The sequence below is a fragment of the Manacus vitellinus genome, unplaced genomic scaffold (genome assembly GCF_001715985.3).
Source record: "Manacus vitellinus isolate BGI_N305 unplaced genomic scaffold, ASM171598v3 scaffold_3_pilon, whole genome shotgun sequence".
NCBI classification, from domain to species: Eukaryota; Metazoa; Chordata; class Aves; order Passeriformes; family Pipridae; genus Manacus; species Manacus vitellinus.
Genome location: NW_021940535.1, coordinates 26,926,379 through 26,946,694, shown reverse-complemented (window position 1 = coordinate 26,946,694; position 20,316 = coordinate 26,926,379). Strand labels below are relative to the sequence as shown.

The window sequence follows — 20,316 nt, the reverse complement described above, 5'->3', positions numbered from 1 at the left end:
TGTCCCTTTGACAGCACAGACATCCGTTTCTTAAGAGGAAGGCTTGCCAGGTCTTTGCTGACTGGTTAACTGCTACTGTACCCACTCTGTTAGATTTGGTCCTCTTAATACTTGTCAAAGTCTTGAGTCTCTATAGTGAATTCAATCAAATACTGTATTTGTTTCACTTAGAGGTTGCAGCTTTGGTTGATGGGTTCCTTCTAAACAAACTTCAGACAGCTGGGTAAGTTCCTAAGTTCACCCATCATCAAAATAGAGACTGGTGCAATTTTCTTCTTGAATCTGATATGAACTCCTGCCACATTTTTCTTTTTTTTTGCCTCAGAATTTTCATTCTTGTGTGTATTTTGATGACAGGTATGTATCTGCTTTTGTTTTGTCTGAAATTTTGATTGTCCAACAATTTTTCTTTTACTGATATACATTTGGATTTTTTTTTCAAAAGATTATTCTTCAAAGCTCCAATAGATGTCACTATAAAAATATAAAAGAGAGTTGGTTGTGTAATGTAGTCAAAGAGAAAGGCAGCAGGGAAGCCTCACTCACTGGACTGCTTCAAATCCCATCATGACAGCACAATTCATTAATCTAGACTTCGAAATGAGCAGCTGCCAGCCAAAGAGTGCAAATCTTTTTATTCTTTAAACCCTTACTGTTAGATCAAAAACATCTAATAGTTTCACTGAACATGAAAGTAAGACTGAACCTACTGAGTGTCTGGGCTAATAAGCACTTTCCTGTTATGTTTTTTGCTCTCTGCTCATTCAACTACAAAAAAATGGCCTATCTTCTCTTCAGCCCACTATACACATTACTGCACTGTGTTTTACAAATGTTCATTTTTCCTGTTCTTTTGTATTGCATCTGGAGTAAGTCTGCTGTGAAGCTTTACTACTGCTTTTGGAATGATCTGTCAAAACATGACAGCACTGCTTGAAATGGAGAAGTAAAGCTTATGAGTAAAATGATTTCGCAGCTATTTGCCCATGCTACAGAAATCTTTAAGCTTTTGTACTGACCAAGTAGATACTTTGTTCTTTTGTCTAACCCTTAAGTCTTTGGAAAAAACCCACATAATTTCTGTATGAATGTTGGAATCTTTCATTGTTCTGAACAATCTCTTTCTGTTTGAAATAGAGCAGGAAAACTCTCTGTAACTACTGTGTCGGCTCTACCACATGATGTTGAGATGAGTCTACTAGTTCTCATGCCTTGGAAAGCTACTTTAAAAAAGAAAAGAAATTATTTATTTATTTTCAAATAAATAAAAATTTTGTAGCACCTAATTCTTGGAAACGCACCTGGGAATGGGAGGCTTTCCATCTTTAGAAAACCTTGTGACTTCTATAAATCTCTGTAAGCTTGTGTGATGAATGTCATTTTGATCAAGTAGTAGAGTATTTTCACTGGTGCAAGTTTGTCAAAAACTGCATCAGGATCCATCCCCAAATTAAATTGTACCACAAGATGTCAGTGCAAACAACTCTCATGTTGAGGACTCCCTATGACTTGCTTGTGAACCTTGTTCCAGTTTGAAGTTATTTTGAGCAACATATATGTTCAAAAGGTTGTTAGTCTGTTTACAAGCACCTAGCGGAAGGACCAAAGAGAAAAGAAGACTTGAATAACTTATTTCCCAGCCTAGACCCCTCCTGCTCTTGTAGGAAGTCTTCTCTCTCTGTCTAGAATCCCTGATCTGTGCATTAACCCAAAGACATAGACAGCTTAATAGTTCTGCTACAGACAAGTCTGTGGCTCCCAGTCTAGAGAACCTTTGTGCTATCTTTGTAAAATATTTATGACTGAAGCTACACAACTTACAATATGCTACTGCACTTAGCTTTCAAACCATTTTTTACAGGCAATTTGGCTGAGCCATATTTTAATGAGTTTAGGATGTGAGGAAATTCAATGAGACAAAAGAAAAAAACAACCAAACACAAAGGTCAGCACAGCTACTCAGTTTACATCAGGCGAAGATCAGGTTCTTTCTAGTGATTTACTGTAGGAATGGGACCAAAGTGCTGCTTCTGCCTCCTAATTTTATCTTTTTATTTATTGCAAGGCCGGTTTTGCTTTGGGATAATGGGAACCTCCAAGAAGTACCATGCATCAGGGTATGCTAGAGACCACCAAGTATGGGCACACACTACAGGTTGCAAGGTTTCTTCCCACCAGAAATAACATGACCTGAGTACATACAATCTAGAAATATCTCCTAGGGAACACAGTAAGAGCCTTTTCCATTTGCTTTTTACCTGCTGTTTCTTGCGAGGAGGAATTACTGTTTCACCTCTTACTAATCTTCTCTTATGTACTACTGACAGCAGGAACCTTACTTGTGAGACTCTCTTCATCTTAACTCAGCTCGTTAGAGAAAAGTAGACCCCAGGTTCTCACACATGATGTCTAAGCAGTTTACTTGAGTGACCACCTGCAGAGATTCTGTATAATGGGAAGCCAGAAAGCAGACTTAAACTGTAAAGTATCACTTTTGATTCTTAAAAAATCTTGCATGGGTAATCCATATATAGGAGATGATACTAGGGTCCTCAGCCTACCTGGCTTTCCCCACTGTGTGTTTTCCCCGTAGAAGATGTAAGAAAGGCACTGAGACCTTTCAAAGAATCCAGTGAGATAAAGCCGAAAGCAACATTCCTCAAGAGCAATTGCCATAGGAAAATCATTAATGGGATAATATTAATCAGATTTTCTCAAACATCTAAAGTACAGGACTTTACCTAGTCTATAACTCCATATTTGCTACAGGGATAAAGAAAATAAAATGTCAAGTCCTCATCTCAGTGACCACAGGTATGAAAAGCTGAAAATTTTGGTAAGACTTCCAATGCATAGTTGAAAAAATTAACATATTTTCTCCAGACAAGCAAATAAGATACAGAAACTATGAAAGTAAAAAATTTTTCAACATAATTTTAGCTCACTTCTCCCTATTCGGAAAAAAGCCAAACGTAAGAACAAAGCCATGTCGTGTTACTATTTTGCACCTTTTTAACCTTAGTGTCTGCTGCATATGTAGTCAGTAAAAACACAGAGGTTATGACTGCAGGTACCCAGAAATTACTGCAGTTACTAGAGATAAGTTACCTTCTAGAAAACACAGAAGTTTATCTACATAGCCTATTCTGTCAGAATTCAGACATAAATCTCCACATCTTAGAAATCAAATGCATATCTTCTAACCAGACAAGCTCAAGGACTCAGGCACAATTAATTCTGTTTCTCTGAGATCTCCTCAACAGGAAAATGGACCTTACGGTTGAATATTTTCCACAGAGTATATTTAGACTACATAACTACATTTTCCATAAGTTCCAGAAAATCTTCCAGAAAAAACAAAAACATCCCAGTGCACATTTTTGGCAAATATGACTGAGCTCAGACTGTGCAACTTAACTTAAAAATTTGAATTGCTTTTACTTATATTAATAATATGTTGACTAGTATTTTTTAGCCCTTATTAAAATTTTTATTAGTCATTACTGTTGTTTCTCTCTAAAATCTGACTGCAAGAAATCTCTGACAATTTCTTCAACATACATATAAAAATTAGCTTCATAGCTACTACTCTTTGTTACACTGCCTACAACTATATTGTTCGTGAAATATTATCTAGAAGAAATAGTATCTTAACTTTTGTTCATTCTGAAAATTCAAAAGAAATACATTTTTTAAAATACTGGACTTCTGCATCCACTAAGCAAGTGGTTTCTGATGGTGATTCACAAGCATTGCATACAACCCTATAGACTCATCCTGTTAAATGAGAAAATTACTGTAGGAAATGTAGTAAATTATCTTCTTTAGTGGATGTGTTTCTAACAACTCCAATGTCCAGTGCTCTATCTTGCTTAATTTCATTATCTTGCATATATGTGCAATAGAATCGGACAGGACTGTACAGATGTGTATTGTGAATACAGTCAAGTGCTGCAACACACCAGAATACCATTTCATCTTTTTTACTCAAGTATTGTTAGAAAAATCCCTGTTATGTATTAGAAGACCCATATGCTTTACACTTAACCAGGACACAACCTAACAGCAAAATTCCTAAACAGGAAAAGCACAAAGAAAGAATAATAACCACAACAAGTGGTTCCGCTACAGGAACTTTTTGTGGACCACCTTCTCTGTCATATCTGCTCTTACTAAATTTCTGTTTTGAATGACAAGGACTTTGTGCTGTTCACTTCTGTGCCTGATAGGTTTGTCACTGTGAATGTCCTGCTGTACCACTGTCAGGGCATCCCCTTTGGCTGCCCCAACAGAGTCTGCAATAACTTGTGCTCCTTTCTCACTCTGCAACTTTTGCTGCCCCAGTCCATCTCTGCTTCCACGCCTGGAAAGGAGACTGATCACCTCATGCTGATTAGGCTGCTTGACATGCTACAACACCCACCTCTGCCAATGCTCAGATGTCTCTCAGCCACACTTAGAGATGCAGCATCTTAAGAGCTGGTTGGGAAAATATCACAGGTTTCCATAAAGGGATGCAAGCAGGAAGCGATTAGTACTGTACAACAAGTTTCTATGTCTATGTAAGCTAAATTCCAACTCTATCACAGGGCTTTCTTGCAAGAAGGAAACCTGGGGAATATAATACTGAGCAATAATTCTTCTTCTGTATCACAAACTGTTCATTATTCTTCATTAATAAGTCCATTAACACACATATCATAGTCCAATTACCAGGTAAAATTAACCATAATTAACTATAGGCATGAGGTGCTCTTAGATTTTCCCATGAATAAAAGGAATATTGCTGGAAAAAAAATTCAACTGTATATCTTATTACTGGCCATGAAGTCATGAATATGTTACTTCTTTCTCATAGCTGTATTTCAGTTAAAATAAATAATATATAAATAAAACCAAAGGTGATCTGACCTTCAATGACAAACTTTGCTGACAGAATCTCAGAAACTTGCCTTTAATTGCTCCCACCAATCCCTGATCATCAGGCTTTCCTCTGTTAGACATGGCTGTGAAATTCAGTTTGTGGTCATGGATAAGAAACTGGGAATACTTGAAGATTTACAAAAATAAGCGTGTTGGTACATACCTACACTGCTGCAGTGTATAACACTTTACCTTCCTTCAAAGCATTTTTTTTTTTTTGCATTGTGATTAAAAGAAGAGCAAAAATAAAACCTGTGCTTTCAGAATGATTAAAGGTAATGAGTCAGCGGTGAGTCATGAGTGGAGAGAAGGTAAAGGGCTGTTAGATCTGAAATCGCAAATGCTGCTATTTGAAGCAAAGAGTAATGCCATTATCTTCAAATAACAGGCTCATGACCTCAATGCAGACAGACACTAGCAAAAGACGTGATCACACTCTGTAAGTTAATAAGCTATTCTTTGATCTAAAAATTGTGGCTCAATTGTCTTAATGGTATTTTTGTTTCCTGGTAAACATGTCTATAATTGTAATTTATGTGCTGATAAGTAGTTACATTCAAAGTTTGTGGAAAAATGTGAGTAGCAGAAACACTACAAATTCCATAGTACTTAAAATGTTCCATGACTTTCTTTATTCATTTAATCTCTTTTTAATAAACATTATTATTACTCGGCTCTCTACCATGCTAAAACCAGCAGCTTAGAAAATGGTCCATAAAAACTGCAGTGGTACACCCTGAACCAAAAAGACGGTGACAGCTATGAGACAAAAAGTAACTCCAAGGAATTAATATCAAAGAAACAGGAGAGGAAGTAGAAATAGGGAAAAGAACACTGCTATGTTACTGGAGTGTAAATAGAAAATGAATCATTAGAGGACACTAGGCAGACACATATGAAATAAATAAATATAACATTAACAATTCATGAGCCATATATTGTGTGTTTTGAATATTAGAAGAGTCTGTTGACTGACAGGAACAGTAAAGAAAGTAGGCACCTTTAGGTAAGTAATTTTGGTTTCATCTATTAAAAGAAAATGAAATATTTGTGGATATGAAATATGCCATATGTACCTCCACACATAGCAAACCTAAAGCAAGACAGGAAAGGATATTTTACAAAGATGAATAAACACAAGAGAGAGAGAGAAATGGGAAGAAAGAATACAGGAGGAAGCAGTAAAAATATAGCAAGGGGTGGGGTGGAGAGAATTCATTTCGTATCACTTTTCTGTGCCAAACCATAAACACAAGGACACTCAACAGTTCAGTCTTACTCAATGTTTCCACATTTTTCTGCTGTTTTCCATAGGTGGGGCAAAACTGACAAAGAACCGAGCCAAGTTTTCCATTGGCCTTGATACTAATATGGAAGTGCTTCTCCAGCATACCTTATTTTTACTTTACCTTGTGGTTTGTATCTGAGTTTCAAATGCAGTATTTTAACACTTATTTCCCCTATAGAAAGAGAAAATCCTGAAGTCCACAGGACATCTCTTGTTTTCTAGGCCCAGAACTGCTGGGGGTGGAAGGCAACAGGACATACCGTGGCTGAGGTCTGCATGTACTGGGAGTTACTGAGGGTCAGGGGCCCTCAGAGAGCCAGCTTGTGGCCCACTTTGTTTTACTTCCAAACTGAATTGCTGGTCAAATGCCAGCACGGAACTACGAAACCCAGCAAAACTGCTCATGGTCATTGTATACGCCTGTGCTGGAACCAGAGGTTTTACAGGAAAAGTTTTTCCCATTCAGCATTAGCAATCCCAAGAGTTTAAAAACCATGAGTCAAGCCTCCTGTAATCACTAGGGTGTTTTAAAAAGGGAAAATATTTTAAAATATTCTTGTTTGCCTTTTAGATTTTGAACTTTCTATAGCTCTTATTTTCAGCAGGCAGAAATATTTTTTTCATTCACATGATTCCAGGAGCCAGAGTTTTAAGAAAAATGTCAACTAAGGGCAGCAGAGTTTGCATAATAGGCAGTGCTTTGAGCATTCTCTAGGAGTTACTATTCTTGATGAACTCCATTGCTGAGAGTTACTATTCTTGATGAACTCCATTGCTGAGACTTAGCTCTTTCTTTATCCCTAGTTAAAGAACAAGTAAGAAAAGTCCAAACAACTATTACCATTGGTGCTGTACAATTTAGTAGTTTCTAACTGCACAACATAAATGTCTGAAAGCTCACAGATATTTGTCTGTAAAAAGGTAGCTTTAAAATATTTGATCAACTGCCTCCTTTCAGATAATGGTTTAAGCAACAATGTCCCTAATCCCACAGATTTGAGAGAAAGCTGAAGACAGGAAAGACAAGAGGAAGGGGTCCTGAGTCTTCTGTATCTGGTATACATAGCTTACAGCTTTAGCTGTCAGCATTTATCCTCCAAAGGGCTCTGATTTTATTATAACACAAAGGATACAATGTTAGCTACTTTCAGGAATAAGTAATTCTGCAATTCCGTTACTTTTTAATCAATGCACTGCACCGAAGCTTGAGTTGCAGTAAATATTGCATCATTCTTGTTTTCATACAGGGAATGCTCTGCCCTGATCCTGAGGTCAGTAGCAAGTTTTCAATGACCTGAATGGTGTAGGGTCAGATCCCAAGCGACACAGGATTCAGCTGCTTACTTCTGGGTTTTCAGTAACTTGATATTGCTGTGTACATAGTCCGGGAAAGGCCATGTGTAGAGATGTGACATTACAACAGCTGGTAGGAGCAGGGGAAGTCACTTTTTTCATAATCCTGATGAAAAAAAGTTTTGTTTATCTACACTTTTCTCCTAAGGTGTGTCCCTGTGAAGTTGAATGACAAACAAGACCAAAAGGAAGTCTTATGCAATAGTGCAAATTACAAATGTTATTTATGAAGTTCCTCACTTGGACATGTGAGGCTAGGCTGTTAGTCTGCAGAATATTTTTCTTTCCAGAGATGTGAAAGACTGGTTTGCTAAAAGAAAGATAGTTACTCACACAAAATTTATCACTTCTGCATAAATATTTTGTTCACTAATTTCCTCACATAACTCACCTGATTTCACTCAATCCCATACTAAATGGAATACTAAAAAGGTGAGAGGAATAAGTGGCTTACCAAAATATCACTCATATGTGCTAGCAATGAACACAGTTTGCATTAAATTAATTCAATTAACTGTATGATGTATATTAACTCCACATAATTCCATTCAGTGGCCAATTAGTCTCCAGAGTCTCTTAATTATTTAAACCCAGAGACCTTTCGAAGGATTATTTCACTTATGCAGTGGCTATAAAGACAGCATGAACTAGATCCAATAGTGGTGTCAGGTGCCTAAAATATGAATTAATTTATATTTTAAAAAATTCGTTACAGGCAAGTAGACAGGACTACAGCTACATATCACATAGCTACTGAAACAATGATGCAGTCACGGGTGTTTCTATGAGCTTGTCCTTGAAACTCTCTTCTCCATTAAGGGCAAATCCTAGCTTCCAGTCTGTATCCAAAGGATTACTTATACATACCCAGGGTATGTTATTGTAAAGTGCATGAGTCTCCAACACCCATGAGGGGTCTGTTCAAGCCTTCAGCAAGAGGGGGTGTTCTCAGACCCTATTGATAAATATGCAATGAAGAATGCTGATACACAATGGCAAGTCCTTGGAAATAGGAAATTGGGATTTAAAAACCCTTGGAAAAGTGGAAATTTATTTGGCCTTTGCTTTAATGACTAGGTTGCCTTCATCAGACACATTTTATATTTGCCTTCGAAATTACATTCCTTTCATTACTTCATGTAAATACATGACATTCATTAGCATAGCTTTGAAATTAATTTAATTTTACTCAGTTCTTCATTGTTGTCCCTCTAAGACTGTCAATTTTTAAATGCAGAAGATGTTAAATTTTTGTCCTGTTCCTGTCTCTTTGAAGGACTTATTTTGATATGGAAACTGACTTCCAATATGACTCTTTGTTATATTAAACTGACCTCAAAATATTCCTGTGAGGTTGATGTCACCATTACAAGTTTGGAAAACTTATGTATGCTAACCTATGGGATCACCAAAGAAGTTTGTAGATTGTGTTGTACTTCTGGAATCAGATTCTATTACTTTATTAAATATTCTATTAAATATCTTTAAGGTCCCTTCCAACCCAAGCATTTTGATGATCCTATGACAAAATTAAGATGATACTAATTTCATTGATTGTAGCAATTTTATTTATATAATATTACTGTGTTTCTGAAAATTTATTGGAAACATCCAATTATGTAGACAGTGGCATCTGTTACAGCTAGAGACTGAAAATATTGGTTAATTAAAACTAGGCTATCTGTCTAAATCTGAGATGTCTGTTAGACTGTCATTAACATGTTAAAGGAAAATTAAATGGGAAAAAAAAACAACACAAACTTAAACTCATTCTTAAATCCAGGTATTATTACTAGTTTGAAGCATGCAAGACAGCCTCCACTTTTTAGCTACTTGACTTTAAGCACTTCTAAAAGGCTTGGAGCCAAAAAAAAATTTTGGATGAGTGTGAGGAAAGAAAAACAAACTAGATCCAGTATTTTTGCCAGTCCTGCTGTTTGGAGACTCCCTTTACCATTTGTATTTAATTTTCCTATCTTAGTACAAACCGTCTTTCCAACAGCTCCTGAAAGACAAGATGTGCATCTCCCCGGACATAACTCAGGCAGGAAATTACCAGAAATTAAGAGCCCAGCCTCGCAAATATTTTGTCACATGAGTAACCTTAGTCAATGGGATACCCACGTGTAAATTCTGGCTTCATCAGCATCTAAAGTTGGCAACACAGGTGTACTCCATAAATAATTCACCCTAAACGGCATGTCTGCATTATACAACACATACATCAGCCAATTTTATTTAAGATGTTTCAACTCATACTAGTTCGAGTTATTTTATCATGCTGTTTTTAATCATTTTCTTGCTACGACTACTCATCCTCATGTAGCTGTATGTTATGAGCACTGAATTGGGCATGACAGGGAGATTCTGGTGTAATTCAATCATTACAGAAAAACCGACGTTCACATATGTTTATGTTTAGCCTCAATAGGAAGACAGTCAGTCACTTTATACCAGGTTACAACAAATATGATTTTAATAATTCCTCTTGTGAAAAATACTTTTCACATATAATTACTAACAAAATTATTGCAAAAATGAAGTTAGTTTTACATGGTTTCTAAAAATTTGCAATCCTATGAATGTAAAAAACCCATGTTGTGAATGAACATTTTATTTAAATTGGGGAGAAATTAAATATTTCTTTAAAAAATCAAATAAAAATGAATACACCCTCTAAAGAAGCTTTCAAACATTCTTACCAAATCACAAACCTCTCCTATCATAAGTGAACTGATTGCAATTCAGTAAGATTCATGGTTGATTAATTCCAAGGAACTTAGAACATTATTCCAAAGTGCTGTTTCCATAATTAAAGAGATAGATTTGCTCTTTCAATGACGTTTATCTTTGAACAAAGTGATCCGCTTCATGATTTGGATCCCCCAGAATGCAGCACAGAGGGAAAACAAGACCTGCAACATAGAATATAAAATGAGAAACATTATAAAAGTTTTTGTGGTTTTTTTTTAATTCTACTTATCTGCAGATATAATGAATGGGTGAAAACAGAGAACTCCTAAGTACAAAAATTATACAAGAATTCTAGGCATACTAATAAATGCACTTTAGGAAAGTGAAAAAATTTCACAGAAAAAAAATTCATGGAAAAAAGGCCTTCTTTTTTCTCTGACTCTTTCTTGTGTGCATTCCTGTTGAATTTTGACAAATGGTCTGAAGAATGCTGACACTGTAAGTTACATGATAGGTACAAATAACCAAAGTAGCCTTAAACAGAATCTATGGCAAAAGAAGTGTTCTAGCTGCAGTACAATAGATCAGTGCTTATTCCCCAGCCTGCTATTTATGATGAGATACAAAGTAGATTGGAAACAACTTAAAGGAGTAATACTTTTTGTCTTGTCCTTGGCTCTGTGCAGTTTTATTTTTTCTTAGTCAGAGAACTCAATGAGAGATCTAAGAACTTTTTTTCACTAGTTTATTTGCTGAAAACTGCCTTAGGATGAGTAGAAATAATTCTAGAGTGAAGTCTAAATCAGGTAATAGCTCTGTCCAAAAAAACAAGAAGGAGAGCCAGATAAAATGTGTGCACATGTGGGTATGTGTCATTTTGTATTTAAACTTTTCTGAAAGAAACCTTTGACTTTCACACAGAAAAATTATTCTAACTTAGAAAATTGCAAAATTAAGGCAGTTGTTATTGGTTACTGAAGTAAATGAAATTTTTTACTGTGAGTTCCATTTATACTGGAAGATACTTTGTTCGTGTGATTTTTTGTTTGTTTAAAGGAACAGAAAATTTTGAAAAGAAATTGTGAAGTCAGGTTATAATAATTCTTTTTTCAGGTTAATCTGCAATCAAAAGGTATTGACTAGGAGAGCTCCAATTTTACAAATAACATCATTTAACATTCAACATTTAGCAATGCATGCCCAAAGTTCTATTTCTGTTTTTATCTACATAGTCACTCACTGAGGTACATGAGATTACAATGTCCAACATAAATAATAAATTACCATAATACCTAAAAGGTACTAATTTTTCACTCAGTAAAGGCAATGTGACAGGATCAGGTCTGATCCCTCTCACAATCTGGGACAGCTATGCATTCTTAGTAGCACAGGATGAAAATAACACACTGTATCAGTAAGAAAAATTCAAATAAAATAAAATAAAGTTCAATTCTCATTCAATCAAGACAAATTCCTTTCAACTGCTTTTGTTGAAGGCTTTAATTCTACTTGAGCAAGGGTAGGCAGTCTACTGCCTACAGTGTTTAAAAATCTGATGATGCAGTTAGTGCTGTGCTTGAGGACCTATTTGTAAGAGACACATAAAATGCTCACCAGAAGATTTATTTCTAAGAGTTTCAGACCTTAGGTAGAAAAGATTTAACTTCTTTTTTTTTTTCTTGCATTATCACAAACACCTTGTAAAACTGCACAGCTCTATTTTTACAGCTACGGAATGGAAAGTTTTTTCTAAGCAGTGCTGCAGGCACACACTATCCATGTTTTGTGAGATGCTTTTTTTTTTATACTGAGACACTCTGCAGAAAAAATCTAACTATGAATAACTACCTGTATTCCTGTTATGTATTGCTGTTATGCAGTTGGGATGAGTGTGAATCGTGACATATGTAAAATGATGACTTACACCTAACGTGCTCTTACTGTGGAAAAATTCTTTGCTGTGCTATCTCCAGAAACAGAACTTATCCACTTGTCATAATTAGTACTTCTTTGACACGTTACTAAATTTCTTTCATTCGTCACCTCAGAAAGATCACTCCTATTCCTGGAAGATGCATTAAATATAGAAGTATTTCATTTTCAGAAAAAGCACGTTTAAGCACATTTAATGACTGAGGTGCAGGGCATTTGTAGGGGATTAATGACTGTTGGGAGATGATGATGATCAGCCGAAGAAGCAAAGCCATGGGCCATTAAGCCCCAGGAAATGTCCTCAGCTAAAGACAGTTATTGCTATTATAGCCCAAAACTGAAAAAAAAAAAATCTTGTGTGAATTTTTCCTTTCTAAATGGCATGATGCAGTTTCTTCTTTCCTAATTAAAGTCTCTATTGTGAATTTCCTAAAGCAGGCAACTGATGCTTATGGGAGAGTATTTCAAATTGCAGTTATTATATCCAAAATGCAAAACCACATACTGCACACTGCAGATCTGCAGAACCATTTTGGCTTCATGATTCCATAAAAGTATTGATTCACTGCCTATCAATGTCAGGACTGCCAGTATTGTGGAAACAATGTATTCAGGAAACAATAATTCTGCAAGGTTGTGGGGGATGGGAGTTTAAGTAAAACCCAAACATCAGGATAAAAAATTAAGGGGCCACATCTTCCCTTGAATGACAGCAATTCTGGCTGGCTCTACTGCTGTAACAATGGCTACCCTGAACAGAGCCAGCTGTATGGGGCTACCAAGCAGAAACTTGCTGCGTAGGTTGGAGTTCAGTTTCTTTTGACTGCTGCTACATATTTTGGAGTTACTAGGCTTAACTCACTTGAATGAATCGTGCAGTCAGGTGATGTCAGCAATGGAAAGCTGCAATGATATGTGCCAGAACCTGAGCAGACAATAGTGTGGGTAGCAGGAAGCAGCAAAGAGCATTCTACCAGACAAGTTGAACTATAGTTGACCAGTATTTTTCTAATGCCCTCAGGAAAACATATTTCCTGAATCCTATGTGCAGGTATTTTGTATTTTCTGTCCAACACTCTCACACTCTAACAGTTGGTTTTTTACTTGGTTGTTTGGTTTTGGTTTTTTTTTCTCTTTCTAAATTTTTGTCACAGAAATTCTCATTCCTTATTATATTCTCCAAACCCATTAATATTTGTCCTTTGATAAAAATATTCACATATCAGCTTCCTAATTCATCCAGTTTTGAAATAAAAAGAGAAAATGAGATATTATGCCTTTGTCTATTTTTATACTGAGAAAAGTTCTCCCACAAACAATATTACATAAGAACATAGTTTCAATTCTGTCTTCAAATTAAAAATTACTGTGGACAGTAGTCATATATGGAACAGGCCTTAATGCAGAATTTCTCCCAACCATGCATTCAGCCAAGATAAACAGAAACTTTTTGTCTCTTAGTATAAACATTTGTTACATTTACCTGTTGAAGTAACTACAGATTACTTATAGAATGTCCTTTAGACTTCTGGAACAGTACTGTCCTCTTACAAATATTTACATTACTTCCTTTCATACAGTCTATTTCCATACAGCCACATTCTCTCTCCGAATAAGCCTACAGAAATGCAAATAACATTATTCACAAGAACAAAGATAGCTTAACTAATGGATTGACTGCAGGACTGAGTCTGCTCTTCACAGGAAATTCCCACTGGAGCAATCTAAGTTTATTGGGCTGTAAAGTAGTTTAAAATCATTAGCTAAATTCAGGCACCCACTTCTGCATGATTAGCTTTGTTGCTGAACACTAATGTTTTCTGCCATTTTCTCTTCTATAATGTCTTTGTATATCTGAGATGCTTAGACATAGTGTCTTTCTTCTTGCAGATTTCATCCGGATGGAATTAGAAGGTTTTAGACACTGGTCTAAAAATGTAGTCAAATGTCCAAAGATATTCCTGCTTTAAGGAGGGGGAAGAGTCTTGAACCACAACACCTCAGATACTTTCCTAAATCATTCAATGATTCTCTGACATTTGTCAGATTCCACCCAGACATGTTCACTTCAAATTTTGCTGCAGAGACAGCCTGCAACTGTTCAATGAATTTGCTCTTTCTGGGGTACAACACCATGCAAATGGGCATGTTTATGACACTGAATTCTCTGAACATCTCAGTGCTGGGGAATGTATTCCTGGCTCTGGAGAGAGCTCAGGAAGATCAGCACATCCGCGTACTTCATTAAGTTGGCTGTTCACATCATAAAGTGTACCTGGTACTGGCAAATATGATAAACAATTAGTTCTCTCAATGTGTGCTGAAAATTGTCAATGTGATAGGATAAATATTTAACTGATACTTCAAATTAAACACCATTAAGGCTCTTTTTAAATTCTTTATATAACAATCTGTACATGGCTTCCTCAAAGCCACCAGACATCATTTCATACTATCAATAGTAATGATAGAGTAATTTTTAGACTTTGTCTGAGAAGGCTGTGTCTGAGTAATGTCACTGTCCTTTCCTAGTAAAGATGGATATCATTAACTGATACAACAGTTAAAAAAAACTAATATTGATAACAAAATGGTTGAAAAAATCTATTTCATATTTCATAAGTACCCAAAGGATGTATTTTTCACTAATACCACCATTGTTTTCCCATTTCTCTACAGACGACTGTTACAGGTGCTGAAATACACAGAGGAGATAGAAAATATATTTCTCAGAAGTAGGGAAAGAGGTTGACTATTTCTGGAAGTCAGGATTAGGGTAACAAATGAATGGATCTTCATTCTCAGTGTAATGTTTCAAGATGAGCAGTCTTGTAGAGAAATGTCATGCCATTAACAGCAGATGCAAAAATCACTAATCTTGTACAGTGCACAGATCAAGAAGATTGCACTAGCAAAAAGCTGCAATAATAATAGCTGGAAAGGGAAACCAAGAAACAGCACAGTTTTTTCTCTGTGTGATGACTCCCATATACTTGGAAATATACGTAGAAGAATGTGGGAAGACAATTTTTCTTTCTTTTGGTGAAGAAAATGTGGATACAAGGGAACAGAGACAACTACAATAAAAGTGACTTCACAGCTTTTGTTCAAGATTTCTGTAAAAGTAGCAGGATGTCTGGAAAACCTCCATAAGGGTTCATGACATGCATTGAGATTATTGGTGCAGCACGTCTCACGTCAGCATTCCCCTAACCTAAAACAAGGTGTGTATTTGATGTTCCTGCTCCTTGCAGGGAAGATGGAACCAAATGATCCAAGGGTTCCTTCCAAGCCTAACTGTTCTATGATTCTGTGATTAAGACCCTTTTGGCCCATTCAGGATTAAGTCAAATATCTTCAACACCCACAAAGCATATTAATAGTTCACCCACAGAATGGTTTCTTGTTTCTATGATACACCTCCCTAGTTACACTCCATTACAAACAAATAATGAGAAAATAATAGGAAAGATATATATGTATATCTCCCTTTTATTATGTTAAATGTTTAAAACATTCCTTTTTTATTAAAATATAGTCTAAGACTCTAAAGCTGGATAATGCATGAAAACATAGGCTGCAAAAGCCCCCATACCTTAAAAGGCTTATATTACCTATGCAGGAAAGAGAAAGAAAGATCTGGAGGAAAGATATCTATTTCTCTGTTGCTTTCACAGCTGGACACATCCCCACTGTGAAATCAAGTGCACTGCAGAGATACCTGAGCTAGCAAGCACATAAGCTGCTAAATCTCAGCACAGCACCAGGTTTACTCTGTCTTTCCTGGCATTGCACACAAGCTAGTAAGTCACATTCCTCAGTTAAATATGTGGGGATTTTTACACAGCAGTGATACTGCAGTTATATTTAGACCTAAAATGCCTTATGTGCATTCACCATGTTATCTGGCATCATGTCCTTAGGAGAAGCCAGTCTCTCAAATCACTTGTGGAGATAAATATATCCTATTGAATTGTTACCTATGAAATACCTTTTCTCTTGAGTCACAGAATAATCCACAACCTAAGCACTAGGATTAGGAAGGTTTTACCTCATTCCCCAAAAGATAAAAAACCCACTAAAGTGGGAAGCTTTGCTGTCAGTCATATGAATTGGAACTCCAAAACATGTTAATAATTATTAAATCTTCACCTCACGATGAGCTAATGTAAACTCTCTGCATCTCTTCAGTATGAAATTTGTCTTAAAATATTTTATTGAAACATCTGATAATACTTTCCAAAGCATTACCTAATTCCATCTCTAAATTTCTAGATCATTCTAAAATGTTTATCTATTTCAAGTTGTCCTCAAAGTAAAACCATGTTAAACAGAAAAATTCTTTTTATCTGTTCAATGCGTATCTAAAAATAACTTCTGAACCAAGTCTGTTTCATTATTTTGCAAATAATTTCTAAAAAAAAGTAGTGTTTATGAATTATCATCATCACTTAAAAATGTCATAAAACCTGCAAACAAAGCTCACACTTTGTTACACATTCTAGAGCACAACAGTATTTTAGAATCTTTCATATTGCTTTAGTTTCATTTCTGACAACACAGTTCTGAAAAACAAGTTCAAAGATCAACAGTTTTCAAAGACCTTAATTTTGAATGTCACCTTTTTTATTTCAAATGTTATGTAATTTTTCAGCCTCCATTTCCCCCCAAATTTGAGAAACAACAGCCATGGAAATTTTCTCAATTATTATATTATCAATCAACAGTTAAAAATAAAGCTTTCAGAAAAGTTAACAAAACTGATGACAAAACAAGATGACAAAATTTACTCAATCTGTAAACATACCAGTTTAATCTTTTGCAGGCTTAGGCCAAATGAGATTGAAAGAGTTATTAATAGATGTTCATTGCAGAAATGAAATATTTGAGATAGCCCGGTCTCAGTTTGGCTAAAGCTGTTGAGTTTATTTTCTTAAACATTTAAACAGGAAATGTACCCACTGAGATGAAACATCTCATTTACTTTATGCCTGTCAGCAGCTGTAGCATAATTGCATACACTCCACTGCATCACTTCTAGCTCAAACACAAGTTGGAGGGTAAGCCAGTCATCTGCAAAGAAGTAATTCACTTTAAAAGATATTATTTAAATTATATGTAAAGAGCAGTTTAATCTCCCTTATTCAAAAAAAAACCAAAAAAAGGCTAATTTTACTTGAACTGATAGTTTACTGCACAGATCTTAGATTTTATCAAATTTATATTGTTCTCTTAGGTTTAAAGAATTGAATGCTTTAAATTCCAATATTCTACGTGAGAAAGGCTGAGCACATATATAAGAGTAAGGGTATCCTTTTTATATGGTCATGGTTTTAAGAAAAGTTTGAGTACCAGACTGCTTATCCTGTGAGGGCAAATTCATTTAAAGGATGCATGCAGGAGGGAGCTCTCCTTTATGCCTTCATCCTTGCTTGAAAATACAGAAAAATTAGAGCTAAAGAAAAAAAAAATTGTAGTTTGAACATAAAAGAAAAATTGCTAAACATAACATTTCAGAATTTGGACTGGATAGTACCTGGCTCCGTAACATTTCCCAGATAAGCATCTACAGAGATAATTCAATCTCTTCAATCCTTTCATTTTTTATGTCAGTTTAATAAAATAATATACTGAAATTGCAGGAAAAATTTTAGGTAAGTCAGTGTCCAAGCTCTCTATCATTAGCAGACATAAAATAATCTTTGTTTCTATATAGATGCCTTCCTTTCAGAGTGTGGCTATAGTGCATAAGCACCCTGGCAGGGTGATGAACAGAACCAAGAGCAGTCTGTCAGCCTGGAGAGCTCTGACAAAGGGGGCTGCAAAATGATCTTCACTCACTAGTATACTAAATATTCTCTTGAGAAAAAGTTGACTAGCTAGGAGCTCCAAAATGGAAACTTTTCCATTGTGCGTGAGGAAAAAATATTAAAAAAGTAATCCCAGCCTTTAATTATAACCCACAGACATTAGATCACTGACGGGAAAAACTCTGCTGCAGATGTTGAAGAGAAGTGATGGGGAAAGGCTGGCTACTGTGACTAACAGCAAATGTGAAAGAAAGGATTAAGAATGTGCAGAGAGGGATAAAACAATTGAGTGACAAGCGGACAGGATTTCTAGTAGAGTGAACACCAGAACAGCATTCAAGACAGACAGGGGAAGATCAAGGCTAAAAGTCACCCAGGATTAAGACTGCTCTTAAACCTAACGTTGCAAGGAGAAATTAATCCTTTAATTAAAAATGGAGAAAATGGAAGGTTGTTCTCAGCATCAAAAAAATCAAAACCAACCAACCAAAAAACCACCAACTTTTGAATGAAGGAAACGGGTTAATATTCATTTATACCATAAAGGAAAAATCTTGCCATGGAAGATACATGTCCAAGTCAAAGACAGACAGAACACACCCATCCTGTTGGCCAACCTTCTTTTGAGGCCAAAGGCAGTGAACTGTGACTGTTTTTAAGTTCAAGAAGAAGAAGAATGTGCTGAGGTCAATCAAGCCCTCTGTCCATCCCTTTACACGGAAAAGTAGATCTCCTGGCTGTTGGTGTCTCTCTTCCCTGCTCTCAAGACACTCTTCCTGTGTGCTGGCTTGTTGCTTCTATTCTTGTCTGGGGAAACTCCCATTTGTTCCCAAAACTCATCATCTTTCAATTATATGAAAGAAGTTGTTATTGACATTAACTACAGATGTATTCAAATGGCCTAAATCATTCATATTCCAACTCATTATGTCAAGCCAATGTAATTGTATTATTTAATTAGGTTAAAGAAAAAAAATTAATGGAAGTAATCTATGTGACTTTTTACTAGGAAAACTAGGGGACTATGGTCTAAATGAAACTTCTTTCTGGAGGGTACAGAACTGAGTGCTAGAAGAGGCATTCATGAAAGAAGAATAAATTACTATATCACAAAATGAGAGATAATCATAATTTAGATGAAAAATCAGTCATGTATATCATAATATTTCTAAAATACAAAAATATATGAAATATCTCTCTTTTCCTGAAAAATGGGAGATTTTATAGTAGATTTTTAAAAATCTGGAAATGTTGAAGAAAATGTGTGATTTAATAGAAATGGAAGATACTAAACGTAAGAGAAACCAAGTATGCTATGAGGAATAATCATTAAGGAGGAGTACATAAAAAAAAATTGAGAGTTAGAGGAGTTTGTAAACAAAACATGTCTCAACCAAACAGTGGTGATACAAAAAGATGTCAGGATCAATGCGGAAGATATTAAGAGAAGCTTTTCATGTAGTCCACAGGTATTGATCCAGTCTACTGAAAGTTGGTGAAGTCTTTAAGGAAACCATAGATAAGCTGGATATAGTCATGAAGCAGACTACAAGAATTATAAAAGGTTTAGTAAAGCTGACTTGTAGGAAAGCTTGAAGCAATTCTGCTGTGCGTTCTTGAGAAAACAAACAAACAAAAAACAAACAAACAAAAAACCACTCAGAAGGGGAAGAAGATCAATCTTCTGCCATGTAAAAGACTAATACAAAAAGAAAAGACGATAAGCTAGTGCTCAGGGTAATGGAAACAACAATATCTTTTCTAACTAAAACTTTCATTTTATAATGGATGGCTATAGGGATGACACAGTGCTGGAATCAGTTATGTAAGGAAGCTGCTGTGTAAATGGTTAGACAGGCATGTGTCTCTGGTGTAGCTGTACTTGATCCTTCTTCAGTGCAGGCTCTCCACCAGCTCAGTATTTTTGTTTATTCCCAACAAATGCAAAAGTACTCTTCACCTCTAACTAACTTTTGCTAAGCTCCAATTTGCGAACAGTGGTTAATAAAGATGTGACTACTTAGCATGTGGAGCAACCATAACTTAGCAACTTTTTTTTCTGCTATAACCAACCTTGCATAAGACTTTTCTGATTCAGTCTCAGATGTGGTTTTCACCTTAGTAGAAGTATGAAAAGCAGAATATAATGTTTCTACCAGTGGACAGGGTTGAACCTGCTTCCCGTTAGAGTAGTCATAGGACTATTACATTTGAGATCAGCTTGCATTGGCTCTTCAGTCAAGAGCTGCAAAGGCTGCTGGCAGAAGCATGAGCTAGTTCACTCCCATTTTACACTCACCATACTCCACACTAAAG

General features: G+C 35.8%; 1 protein-coding gene across 1 annotated transcript in view; it reads right to left on the bottom strand.

Moving 5' to 3' along the window:
- Nucleotides 1–9,775: 9,775 nt before the first annotated feature.
- Nucleotides 9,776–20,316, bottom strand: part of AGMO (alkylglycerol monooxygenase) — a 189,705-nt gene continuing 179,164 nt past the window's right edge. Inside the window, 1 exon segment of the mRNA XM_018075919.3 lies at nt 9,776–10,479. Within this exon segment, the coding sequence (XP_017931408.2) occupies nt 10,399–10,479 (81 nt within the window). The 3' untranslated portion in view covers nt 9,776–10,398.